Below are 14094 nucleotides of genomic sequence, written 5' to 3' on the forward strand. Positions count from 1 at the left end.
TTTATTAAATAAAGAATCAACTACAATTTTCATTTACATTCATAAAAATTCACGAAATTATAATATATGCGATATATGTATCGATATATGTATGCGATATTTAATTATAATTTTAATATTAAACTACTTGCTTTTGCTTCTGACAAAGGAAAGTGAGTTATTTCCGAGTACGACGCAACTCAGTTAAAACCCACTAAATAACAGGTTTCAAATGCCTTTAACCGCAGGGTTCTCGGGCCATTGTTTATTTTCACTTGGCTGGCCATCTGATGACGTCATGAGACGCCTGCTTCCGATGAGGAAAGAAGTCCTATGACTGACGTAGAGGTGAAATAAGTGCCTCTACACATGGACGTCTTTGAACAGCATTTAACGGCTTACGTTCACAAATACAGCGTGAGTTTTAGAGCGATAGCTGATGTAAGTATCGCTCGTGTGTAGACAATATTACATTTTGATGTCTTTTTTTCTTATAAGAAATAATAAAATAAATATAACCGTGGCCATAAGTATTAGGCATATCATTTTCATTATCAGTTATATAAAGTGAGTGAACGAAAAGTCACTATAAGAGGTCAATAAACTAAGATTATTCTGAAACGAAACAATATGCTGCTTAAAAAAATTTTTGGTCTAGAAAATAATGTTCACGTATTTATTTTATTCAATTTAATGATTCTAGCCCGCAGAATTTAAATTCTATTCGCACTATACATTTTAATTTCTTTGTAAATGTTTTAGTCCATGTACTATAAGCACGTGTTCAGACTTGATTACTGTATGTCTAAAGTTGTACAGATATATGTTGGGGAGTTTTTATGTGAGAGACTATCGAACATATACACCCATGCTCATAAAACTTTGACGTTAAGTACGATTGTGAGTGCTTATGTAGGAAAAGGATCTATGCCAAGTGCTACAATAGTTTGAAAGCACTTTATACATTTTTTTTTTATATTACAAATGCACAATTTTTCAAAAAGCTTTCCGTTATTCTTTAACATATTATAAAGGATTACAAACAGATTTTAAATGAAAAAACTAGTGGTTCGTCGTACAACACTACTCGCGTCTAGGTATGGCGAAGTTAGAAGTATTCGTGCAATTTAGCTGTTCTCATGGAAGCCCACATTTTGAAGTAAGGTTGTTAACCCTCCTGTGTTGAATACAAAATGGCGTATTAGGTAGATTCAACATTTTCTGTTATAAAACGTGATGAATTTAGTTCTATGTTAGAACATACTTCCGATGGTTATAGTTGAATTTTATAGGTCAACAGACGAAAAGCATCACACGGGAAAAATGTAAACAAAAAGATCATTAAAACATAAAATCAGCCAGCGTATACGTAAACTTGTGTAACTCAAAATTCAAGAAGAGATTATTACACACAGACGTCTGACGTCATATTTGTATAATATATATACTTAGGAGTAATTAAAAGAAATATTACGAACACGATTTGCATTCTGATTACGGAAAAAAAATATATATAATAAACCATTAGTATCGAAAATTGTACATATGACATTAGTTTTAAACAGAAAATAAACTCCCATTAAAATTTGATTCAGACATTATTTCATGGGAATGAGTACATTACAAACTCGAGGGAGCTATTAAAATGCTTCAAAAAATAGCCAAAATAACAGTACGTAAATTATCATCAAACAAGCTGGTGATGGTGTAAGTGCATGGAACTAGGTCACATCAGAGGAATTAAGTCAAAGATCGCGTTCGCATGCATATTTAACACAGCCCAGCCCTAGTGTTGGCATGATCACACGAATGGAACACAAATTGGAAGCCATAATTACACTTAGTAGCCATTATTTTATTATTATATACAGTGATGGTATAATTTGTGTTTACATGTTTGGATTTGGGACGTAATGTTATCGGATTTGTCCTGTTTTTGTTGTGTTTAAAGTTCGAATCATTTGATCTCTTGCTGAAATCTTAATAAAGTATATATTTCCTTATTCAATAATATTTTTTTAAATTAAAACCCATCAAAAATTTGTCAAGCAACAAAAATCGTAGCGGATATTGAGTTACGGTCTGGCATTCTTAAACTATTTTCATTTATTTTTATTTTTATTAAAAGAAATACCTTCTTTTTTAAGAATTTTGGACCCTTTTTACGAAATTATGAAACCCTTTGTTGTCCATGTGTATGTTTGTCTGTTATAACCCTTTATTACCTAAAAGCGTTTAAGTATCGAGTTGAAACTAAAGCCAAATTAATGAACATACTCAGGTCTGTGGTTCTATCAAATTGAGGAACGTGTATTTCGTCTGAATTTTCGTAGCATATTTTCCGTTGACCTAGAATTCTACAACTAGTATACGCAGAACGTTGAAAAATGAATCGTACTTGACAGGTTGTTTTATATTTGTATAACCGGTAATAAAGTTAATGTACTAAATAAACCGATTATCTTAATCACAACCAATTCATGTTCATTGGCGATTATTTTCGCTAATCCAGTACTAGACAAGACGAGATAGACGAAATGTGCAAAAAATGTTAATAGTTCCCTCAATCATATTAATAAATAAAACCATTATGTTTCATTGGCAGTATCAAACCGCGATATTTTAGTTTAATATTTTTTATTATACCAAACCAAACGAATACGTCGATATTAAAGAGCGAGTCGCGAGCCTGGCTATGAATTGCGGAATAAAATTTTAAGGTTACAATTGCTTCTATGGAAGTTTTGAATGTGAACAAGCGGCCGTTAAAGTCTGTATGGTTTAATGAACAACAATGGTATTTAATTCTTAATGCGCTTTGCAAACCGTAACAACGAATCCCGTTACTGTAATGGCTATTACCGTCTCTGATAGCTATAGATATTTTCGGTGTTGTGTATTGCCAACAATTTATTTATAAAATTAACAGATCCGGATGCGATACTATATGGCTTCACCAAATAAACTCTGGATATTAAAATAGATATCAATTAAAATAAGAAAATATAATATGAAAAATTCATTAACATTACCAGGTCTCGAACCTCTTGATGTATTTTTTTAAGGCGCGACATTCCTTTAATGTTAACATTACACTAGATTTTACTTAACGTTTTATATTAAGATAAATTTCTTTCATATAATGTCTCCATACATTGATAAACATTGTACATGGATAGGAAATGATTTGAGGAAACTTCTCGAGTCTCAAACATTCGTGAATACACTCACCTACATTCATATTGTATCCTACTTCGACTTATATTACAAATTGGTTTGATGATGTATGTTTAAAAGACGGATAAATCAAAATGATTTGCGTAAATATTATTACGAGCTATAGTCAGGATTTGTTTACTAACTTTCGCTGTTAAAATTTGCAATATTCGAGTCACCACTAAAAGAGAATCAAATAAAAAATTGAAAGACGAGAGCGGCCTCTTTTAACTGAAGAATAACACGCAATAAAACTACAAACAAATAAAGTTACTAGCATTTATATATATACTATAATATTCACTTCAGTCTTCTTTTGCTGAGTTTTAATTAATTATAAGTAGGCGTTCAACCTTTTAAGTTAATTGAAGTTGACTACTCGAAATTATCTTTGTTCGTATAAAAGAAATAATCTTGTATAAAAAATTATAAGGTAGGTAGGACAAAGGTTACTTAATTAATGAAAGGTTACAAAATGTTATTTGATCTTAATATATAAAAATACTTTTCATAAAACTCATATAATTAAAGCAAAACTATTAAGACCGTTTCCTTTTGCAATAAAATGGTATCCAGCACGAAAGAATTAAATATCTTATTGGGGAATTTTAAGCGCTTTGCAAGCACTGTTTTATAGAGACAATCGTAAGTATTGGACGTTTTGCACTGCTGTATTGTAGGTGCCAAATTATATAAGGAATTAGATCCTGCAATTTAAAAACAATAATCGAGAGCCATGTATAAAGACATTGGCGCATCCAAACGTCCTGCCTAATAGTCAATAATGCTTGTAATTCAAAATAAAATGTGGTTAGGTTAGGTGAAGCGCAAGGTTAGGTGCAAGCTATAGAATGTCAAGAGACCTCGCAGCTTTAAAAATTCTTAAGGGTTCTAGTTATAAGTTGAATAATGTTCAACGCTACTAATTGCCACACGTTATAATGGATTGAGTGGCCTCAGTAAGTATAGTAATAGCAAGTTTCCGAGCTAAAAAGGATACTAGATGAATCTACGCTCTGTAGAATGCAGGCAATAGTCGAGTGTGTCTTTTGAAGAGCTTGTCTTTTTCGCTATTCTATATGAGACGGAAAATGAACCAATTTTTAAATGTTTTTGTGATGAAAACATAATAAAATTTATTCATATAGGCCCGTGGTTTTATATTTAATTTTTTTTACAGACGTTTTCATATTTTAAATCATTTCTACGTTTATTTTGCGTAATTTCAATACAAGCATTATTGTTATGACATGTAAAATCAGTTGTATATAATAAAATATGAATAAAATATAGCTTTCAGAATTTAGTTCAAACACGTAAAATAAATAAATATTCTCATAAGTTCCATACATTTAGTACGTTAAATGTTTGTATGTTTAAATTTTAAATATCCTACATTATATATAATAATCCTTCCATGAAAGTCATCGTCATATATACGGGGGAGGCAAGAAAATTAACGACTGGAATTTTCTGTTCCTGTACAGAAAAATGTTCACAAAAACATTGACTGGATAATTGCTTCACATTCTTCACTTTTTCTTTTGTTTATGTAATATGCCGACAGTGAATTCTTTTCAGCAAATAATTATCTATATATACCTACACTACAAGATACTGGCAGAATATACTGTGCACGTCTTTGCACGGATGAAGGCCATATTTAAAAAAATAATTTGTCTAAATTCTTCTTTATCAGTTCCTATTATCTTAATTAGTTACAAAATATAATTGTAATATATATGTGACAAAATTATCTCAAATATATTTTAGAGGATTAATGGTTAAAAAAAAAATACCCTCCAGACAGCTCTTAAGTAGGTATACCTAACTATAGATGATAAGCTTAGTATTATAAATATGACATACTTATTAAGAACAAAATTAAAGTCGCCGAAACCAAACATACGTGAAATACATTTATAATACTCGTATTTACGTTACTGCAAAATAAGTTACTGATTACTGAACATTTTTAAAGATAATGGCAATCGAATTTAACTATAATTTCAAAATACTTGTGATCTCAATTCGAGACCTTTGTTCAAGTCTATTTCCACACCAATTCAGAATGTACCAGAATCCGTTCAACATAGCGAGAGTAAACAAACAGAACATCATATAATAAGATAAATTGCGGGTCCGTCTGTGTAACAAATCAACAATGGGCCGTATTGATTATTCGGCGCAAGCATCTCGTTTGAACATCAATAGACCAATTTGGAAGAATGATTTACATATACTTTTATATACGTCACTATATAGCATTTAATATTATTACCTTAATACACCTACTTATTACGACAAAGTGGCCATTACTATTACAATGATTCTGTAGCCGAAAATTGCACGTCCGTTACTGAGATATATGGAGGTTAGGCTAAATAAGAAATTTGTTAAAAAACTCAAAAAAATTTAAGACTTTTACGTATAATAATTTAAATTCAGCCAGTACTATAACGGATAGCGAAAAGAGTATATCAACACTGTGTTTAAGAATTCGGAAACCGTGTACTTTATACAGAAGTATGTAAAAAAGTGTAACAAAAGGCACAGATTATACTATTAAAAAAAAAATTATGCAAAAAAAAATTACTGAGTTTTCTTATTTTTTTTTACAACTTTTCCATTTTGTACGCGTTATTTTATTTTAATATACTTAAAATACAGACTTTACTCAATTTAATTATATAATTTATATCAAAGAAAGAAAAAACTACATTAAAATTAAATAAGTAGGTATAATTTTACCATCATATATTGACAGCATCGTCGTTCTGAAATAAATTAAAAAAAAAAAATTTCAGCTTCACACATGCTTTTGATGTCTGTCTATAAAGTGTATATAAAATAATAAGGCGAAGGAAGTATTAATACCGTTATTCTATTACGAGTCGTTTGAAGCCAATAGCTGATATTCCCTGAAGAGGCTAAACTGTTTAAATAATCCCATTGGAGATCATTAAATTAATTTGCATGGATGACATCTAGATTATTAAAACCTATTAAGGCTTACGCTATGAAACTAACGCTATTTTCTACCGTTAAGCCTTTCCCTTTGTGACTGAAGCTATTAAAATAATCTGACCTTTCCATTTTTCTATAAGGTCATTGTTTTTCTTGAATTGTAAAGTTTTATTTAGTTTTTTTTTTTTTTGTATTTTACTGAGATATTAAAATAAATTCACATATGATTTAAGAGCAAGCAATTCCTTGGTTGGAATTTAGTTCTTGCATCTTAAGTACATAATTAGAAATGTTTAAAAAATGCGTTTTACACATATTTATATATATAATTGCTGAGTTCAGAAGTGGTGGTCGTACTATCGATAAAAAACAATCTAATATTATCGATGAACTTATAAACATTTCACATCCCTAACCGATGTCGGTTCATGTTATTCAATATTTTATTTATAAAGCGTAGGGGCCCGACGGGTATCCGTGTTTACAGACGGACAATTTCCTTTCAGCATATAGTTATTTGATCAAGGCTGTAACTGAATTGTACTGAGGCCATTGTGTTCTGCGGTTGATTCAGTGGATATTTTTAATTAATACGCTATGATGCGATATTGAACGTTAAGTCAAAGTTCACAAATTATTCCACAAATATAAGTCATTGTCAGATTTTTCAGGACTGTTTACTAATTTGGACTTTAGAATTTATAAGTACCAAAATAAGAAAGCCGCACGTTTCTTTATTTTAAACATGACCCTGTGTAATTTAAATTACTTTTTTTAACCAAATGAATGAAAATATATCGTATAAGAGTATCAACATACAGAACACTTCTTTTTATTATTTTAATATAAGAATAACAAGTCTATAAGTAAACTATATACTATATTCAAGGTCGCATATTAATATAACTCGAGATCAAAGTGACGACAACGTTTACCCCTCAGCATTGTTACCCACCCCCTATTTTGAGACACTAGTAAAAAAAATTCGTCTAAACGTTGAAGTCATTAAAAAGAAAAAGTTAATTTAGTTAGTAATAGCTTTTACTTAGGAACATTTTAATAGATAATGTGTTTCACTACCGATTTAATTCCAATTTCAAACATTCCACGTATTTATTGTTTTTGGTTACGAATAAAAACTTTTTTTCATAAACTCTTTTGTCCTTGGTTTGTTTACAGTAATAAAGTTGTATAAAACATTTCTCATATACTTGGTATAAGCGAAGTGTTATGAACGTTGGAAAATTTTTGTTTTATGTATATGTACTTCTTTTTTGTTAGACGTGTGGCATTTTGTATGTTCTTTTTTTTTATAATATACAACTAGCACATAAAAATAATTGATTCCTTAAACTCACTAGTTTATTCTATAATATTCTACATATAAACAAAGTTTAAAGCTTTATATTTCTTTTGAAAAATCAATTAAATCAATTAAAATGCTGTCAACTCAATATACATAGTATAGATTATCATTCTTATCTCAAACGTTCCCGTAGTTTGCAGATCTCTGTAAGGACGACTCAAGGACGCTGCGGTATTTTGAGATCCAATGAACGAGCCGTATAAAAGTTGTTATATAAATCAAAGTAATAAAAGAGTAATTTGTTTAACTTCGGTAAGATAAAACGTGTTTGATCCTAGTTAACAATATAATTCACCGTCTATCCGTCTGCTTGTTACGTCTTATAGCAGAAACTATTAAAACTACTGATATGAATATTAATACATTATAAAAAAAAAAAAATTTTAATTCAAAAATCTCTATACGTTAGTTATATAATATATTATAAGGTAATTGGGCTACTGGCTGCAAATATTTTAAAGTGCATACAGACTATAAAAGCTTCATGTTTTCTTAAATTTACAAACTCCTTAAATTCTTTACCGTCTGAGAGGGTTGCATGGGTGTTGCTAATGACGTCAGCATTTTAGGGACCACCCACGGAGGGGGTTGAAAGGGGACAGGGGATAAGGGTGCTTTCGTGAAAGCCTCAGAGATGTTTCACATTTCTGAAGAACAATTTACTTAAAGTCAAATGAATGGAATGATATTCAGAGTTTTTACAATTATTATAAAATATAACAACCATTTAAATTTATATCATGTGTTACATAATTTATATAAAATATATAAGTATATGTAATAATATAAACAATATATAAGGTCTGAAGTCATATGAAAAAAAAAATTGATACAACTCTATTTCGTTGTCAATTCTTAGCCAATTAGTCAATTATTTTTTAAGCAATATATTATAAATACCATACACTTAATAGTACGTATAGTTTTCTACTGACTTATATTTTTAAATAAAAAAAAACGCCATGTCTCTCTAAGAGAATGGCAGGTGGAGTAGGTCCTCAAGAATTTTAATTAGTATACAAAATAGTAAGTATCTCAATAATGTTTCAGAGTATAGTTTATATGAAAATGACATACAGTGGACTTGCTATTTGTTAAGAACTAATTAACTGAATATTTTACCCATGTTAAGGTTAGATTTGAATTTGAAATTTTCATATAATTTACTATGTTAATTATAAAACGTAAATGTGGGAACTTAAAATGATTATGTAGTCCGCTATACTCTTATACGATAAAGACGTTAAAGAGTTTTTAAATATAATTATAATTTTCCGTTAACTCATTTTTCAAACGAAACGAAATGTTTGAAATGTTGATGAATTCCACTGAATTCCGTGACAGGATTCTTTCCGGTAACCCGAGTGTTCGAAGCCTTCCCCCTAACATCGGATCAAATGTACGGAGTAAGGCTTAAAACTTAAGATCACGTTTGTTTTGACTGCGGTATAGTTTAATACCTATTGATTTAGAACTTTCCAGAGAATGCCTATAGTATAACAAGTACAGAATAATTTTTATATAACTAAGTTCTGACCTCGGTTTTAACTGTTTGATAATGTATTTTTCAAGTCATACTTCATATATATGTGAACATTATATCAAATGTCTAAAACTACTATTTTTCTCGGATGTTTTTTCTATATCCGTCTCAGTATAATTGACTATATAATTAAAATTTCGTGCCGATTAGTTAAGTAAGCAGAAAGCGAAGGTTTTGCTAACAAATCCACTACTGCGATATAAAATATTGAATAAGTATTATTTAAAGAAAAAATCAAATAACTTTATTAGTCTAAAATAAACGTTAAAAAAAGGTTTAAATTATTTAACAGTGAAAGATTATTAATCTCATCTGCCACCTCGTCTGCCCGTGATCACGGTTGCTGCAAAGTAACCAAAACGTCGGGATTATGTAGTTTTTAAATAATAAAATCCGCGTAGTAAATCCGAATAATACTAGTTTCATTTAAAAGATTATTAATCATCAATCAGACTGAATTTAAATGAAGCTCAGGTATCTATATACTACGCGTATTTTTTATTTTATTTTTTTCACTTTCATCCCGTCGTCTTCATCAAGTTGCTGTAAAGGAACCGAAACGTCGGGAATATGTAATTAAAAAAAAAACCACTTAGTGTCCGAAAACTTTAGTTTCTTTAAAATGTGTACACACAAAAAAATTTAATAACATTATGCGAATATCACTAAGTACATTTCGTCGTATTGTCATGTGCGTATGTATAAATATTTAATGATATCAATATACAAGACAGCTCTAGTTAAATCTATTTGTTTTATCTATACAATTGAGATTAAAAGTGATCCGAACTATAAAGTACTTTTTTATTGCACGATAAATCACAAGCGAGTGTCGAATGTTGTGTATACGATGATTAGATGGTACTTAGTCTGATGAAACTGATGTTAGCTGAAGATAGACATATAGTGGAACGTCACTAGAGAATACAATGAAGTAATTAATTATAGATTTATACAACAAAAAAAAAAACACGTCTTAACTGATGCGGAGAGTATTTTAATTTTTCGTACTCTTAAATGAGTTTTTTTATATTGTTTTTGTATTAAAATAATATTCGTCTGCCCATTTCGGCTAGTGTGACGCAGAGCAGCATGTATTGCTATGTACGGCCGCTGTAAACCACAGCCGGCTGCTATTCCGAATGCCAACACATGCCTACAATTAACTAGACATATTAAATGTATTTCAAACCCACACTAATCGTACATCCTTTTAAAATTACTCTACGTAATATATGTCTTATTATTGTACACATAAAGGCTATATTGTTGTCAAAGATTTTAAGTTTAATAAACGTTTTAATTTCAGTTTAAGTTTTTTTAATTTAAAATAACTGTTTGGAGATCGGCAGGTAATTAAATAGCATATATATTTTAATGGGTTCCTGTGAGTCACACTACGTATATACTTGTTTATAAGTAGTAAATAAATTATATTTTCATCGAAAATATTTACTTTTATTAACTACATAATTTAAAACGAGATATTACTTGCGAATAATCACGATATTACAAATATATTAGCTTGTTAAACAAGGTTTCATTGAAAGGGCTTAACGTCAATGATAAAACTATAAAATTTGTTATAACAAATAATGTATACATTATACATACTTATAATATTATTTTTACTATGAGATGGGTCTATAATTTACTTTTGACTTCCAAAACGAATTTGTTTTAAACCTTTGTCAAAGCAAAGGGGTCGATGGCTGAAGTCCTACAAGGGCATTACATCACATCGTGTAATCAATCCATATTAATACCTAATGCAATTTAATAGAAACCCTTTTTTAACCAACTTTAAAAATACTATATAAATAAAACTAATATTTTCGGATTATTACGCGTTCTTTTATTATTTTAAATTACATAATCCATACGTTTCGGTTACAGCAAAAACCGAAAATATTAGTTTTATTTAAATGAATACTCGTGAAAGTCTTAGATCTCATATATACATAGGGACGTTGAGTGTTAACATTTTTGTTATACCATAATAGATACATAATCATTAAGTAACTAACACGTGGAGATTACACGAGTGCATTGTGTATGAAAGGATAATAGAGGCATTAAACTTAACATTATAAGATATTTATTTATTTATCCACTGTTTTTGCATTTTTATTTTCTCGTGCGCGTCAAACTGTCTTATAAAAATCGATTTAATAGTTCTATCGTAACACACTGACAAACATACATTTACGCTGTTTACGTTTGAGATATTCAAATCTAAAACCATCCTCTGCAGACCTGTGATCACTATTAACTATAATGATTTAATATGGGGCGAATAAATAGAAATTTCTCGAAATGTAGCCAACGACGGTGTTGCATAACAATGCAGCAGATGTCTCTTCATCCATTGAACCCCAAAAATTTACTGGGGTGAGAAAATTAACAATAAAACAGAAGTCGAATAACACAATGTTGTACTATGAAAGTATAGATGTGTTCATATTATAAATTGATTGTAGTTTAGATATAAAATATTAATTTTTAGCTAATATGTGAAACAATTTTTTTGAATGAATGAAAAAAGCTTTAAATAACTTTGCTGTTTCAATTTCATATTTAGCTTGAAATAAGTAGTGAAGTACATGTTTTTTTTATCATATTTTTAGTTAAAACTGTAAAAAGGTCTTACATACCTTTTCTAGATTTTTCTCCTATTGGTTACCTATATATTTTTTAATGGTTTCAATATAATTTAAAGTATGATCTAATACAATGTCATAATCTTAATGGGGTAACTAGGCTAGGTCAATCAATATGACCCTATTAACACTTGCACATTTTTTCACTTTATGTTTAATTCCTATAACATTTTCGAAACATATTTACAAATTTATAAATAAAGAAGAAAACTTAATATTTTTGCATATAATAATCATCCTGTTAACATATATCCGTATATTTAAACAAAAAAAAGAAATATTATTGACTTTTGAGGGCCTAAATTATGTAACATGAAAAAAATTATTGATTTATTTATGAAAAAATACTTATACGCTCGATTATAAGAATCCGAACGCATTACATTTACGAAGCCATAACGAATTTGGTCAGTAAAAATATATATGGGACGCTGAAAATATACGAAATAGGTCATATCCGTTTGCTCCGTGACACCTATTCCCAAGTATCCCAGACATAGGCCGCAATACAGAGAGCTGCGCAAAATTATACCGCCTAACGACTCACTCGCATAACGTCAATAAAATAATCTATAATTATGTCATATTTCCTTAAATAGTGTTACATTTTTTTATTATATTTTATCTGAAAAAATCTCCTTATTCTTTGTGCGAAAAAATCTAATGAGGTTCTCACCTGTTTACTTTTGTTGTCGATCCCGTTCGCCTTGCCGTTTTGTACGTTACAATCGTTTTCCTCACTTTTTTCACTTTTTACACCCTCTAAAGCCATTTTAAAGAGTCAATTTATACACTGTCATACATAGATAATTTTTTGTATGTTTTTTTCACTGATCATAAATTATAACGCCACTAATTCGATTCGAGAACTCCAATAGATAGGCGACCGTCACAACCACACGTCGCAGTAGCCGGCGCATTGAGCGCGAATGAAACGAAACGAATGAAACAAAACTAGTTTGACAGGTAACACAGACTATTAAAAATAAAACACGAATTGATTGAAGTTTAACAATTATGGCTATTTTTAAACTGTGTAACAATACATTTTAATTTTCTAAAATTATGATATTTAAGAATTAAGTTATTTTAATATGCAACAAATTAATTCATAATTTTTATCATGCTATAATAAGGACTTATAAAAATAATGCAATATTTTTCTTAAAAAGTATAAGATATATGCATTATCTATTAATATATTTACAAGAATACAAAGAACTAAAATCAAGCAATTTATATATAAAGATAAGTTCCACAGACAATTTGACATTTTATGGACGCAAGTTCAACAAAGCGCCGCGTTTCAATTTGATTCCAACGCTATATGATAGATGGCGTTTTATATAACAATATTATAATCTTACATAACATCCCATATAAGTACTGTTCTAGTTTTCAATTATAAAATGTTAATAAGTTATAAAAACTCTATCAATTTGACGACGTTCAAATTGAACGGTTAAATATTTATTTTTATATTAATTTAGTTTCAACTGCAAAATGCCCTTGCAATTACGTTTTTATGAGTCATTTTAAAGTTAGGAATTAGAAAAATAATTCAATGATTTTTAAAATACTTAAAAAGATATTAAAATCAAGAAGAACAGTTCCTCATTCAAAAAGTCAATAATGTTATTGCTTCTGCATCAATTATATAAAGTAGTTCGGATAAAATTACGTTTCTAACCAGAACTATGCCTCTTTTCCCCAATAAGATATTTTGTTAAGAAGACTATGTTGCTTAACTCTTTATTGATTCTGTTATTTGGTTTCTGTTTTCTGATTTCAATGTCTTTAATTCATGACAGTTTATTTAAGACTTTAAAAAATAAGGTTCATATATAATATACCAGAAACGACTTTGACTTTATATCAAACAAAAATATAAAAATATAAAAAAAACTCCATCTTGATTTCTACATAAATAAAAAAAGTAAATCCCAAAAATAGTTAAACACCATGATTTTTTTTCACATGGCAACACAATTTTTGATACGTAAATAACTTAATAATGTACGTCTTATTTCTACATCGTAGCTGACATTTTCTTAATACTTTTATCAGTTAAAACTTGATCAAAACCTCACCAAATATTATTACATCAGTAGTGGTATATTTGCAAATGATTTTGTACACTATATGCTTAAGATTAAACTTCTCTATTATGACGCAGTAAAACGGTAAAAATATGATGAATTATTATATGTCTCTTAACAATATTCGATGATATGTTTTATTCCAAACTTTATTTAATTTATAAGAACTTTTTTTTATAGTTATTTGTTAATTGAGGAATTCGGTTGCTATAAAGACTAGTGTTTATAAAAGAACTTATAACGATTTCTTTAATGGACTCGTTT

At 29.1% G+C, this 14094-nt stretch overlaps 1 protein-coding gene across 4 annotated transcripts in view; it reads right to left on the reverse strand.

Annotated features, from left to right (window-relative positions):
* LOC116775838 (ankyrin-3-like) overlaps positions 1-12657 on the reverse strand; it is an 82354-nt gene extending 69697 nt beyond the window's left edge. For 2 of the 4 annotated variants that reach the window (XR_009753116.1, XR_009753115.1), the window contains exon 1: positions 12408-12657. Coding sequence is in view for 2 of the 4 variants with exons in the window: in XM_061524433.1 (XP_061380417.1) it covers positions 12408-12503 (96 nt within the window). In the remaining 2 variants the exon portion in view is untranslated. The remainder of the gene's footprint in view (positions 1-12407) is intronic. The other 2 variants (XM_061524433.1, XM_061524434.1) reach the window with 1 other exon arrangement.
* Between the last annotated feature and the right edge of the window lie 1437 nt (positions 12658-14094).

Source organism: Danaus plexippus, chromosome 24 (assembly GCF_018135715.1).
Source record: "Danaus plexippus chromosome 24, MEX_DaPlex, whole genome shotgun sequence".
Classification (NCBI taxonomy): Eukaryota; Metazoa; Arthropoda; class Insecta; order Lepidoptera; family Nymphalidae; genus Danaus; species Danaus plexippus.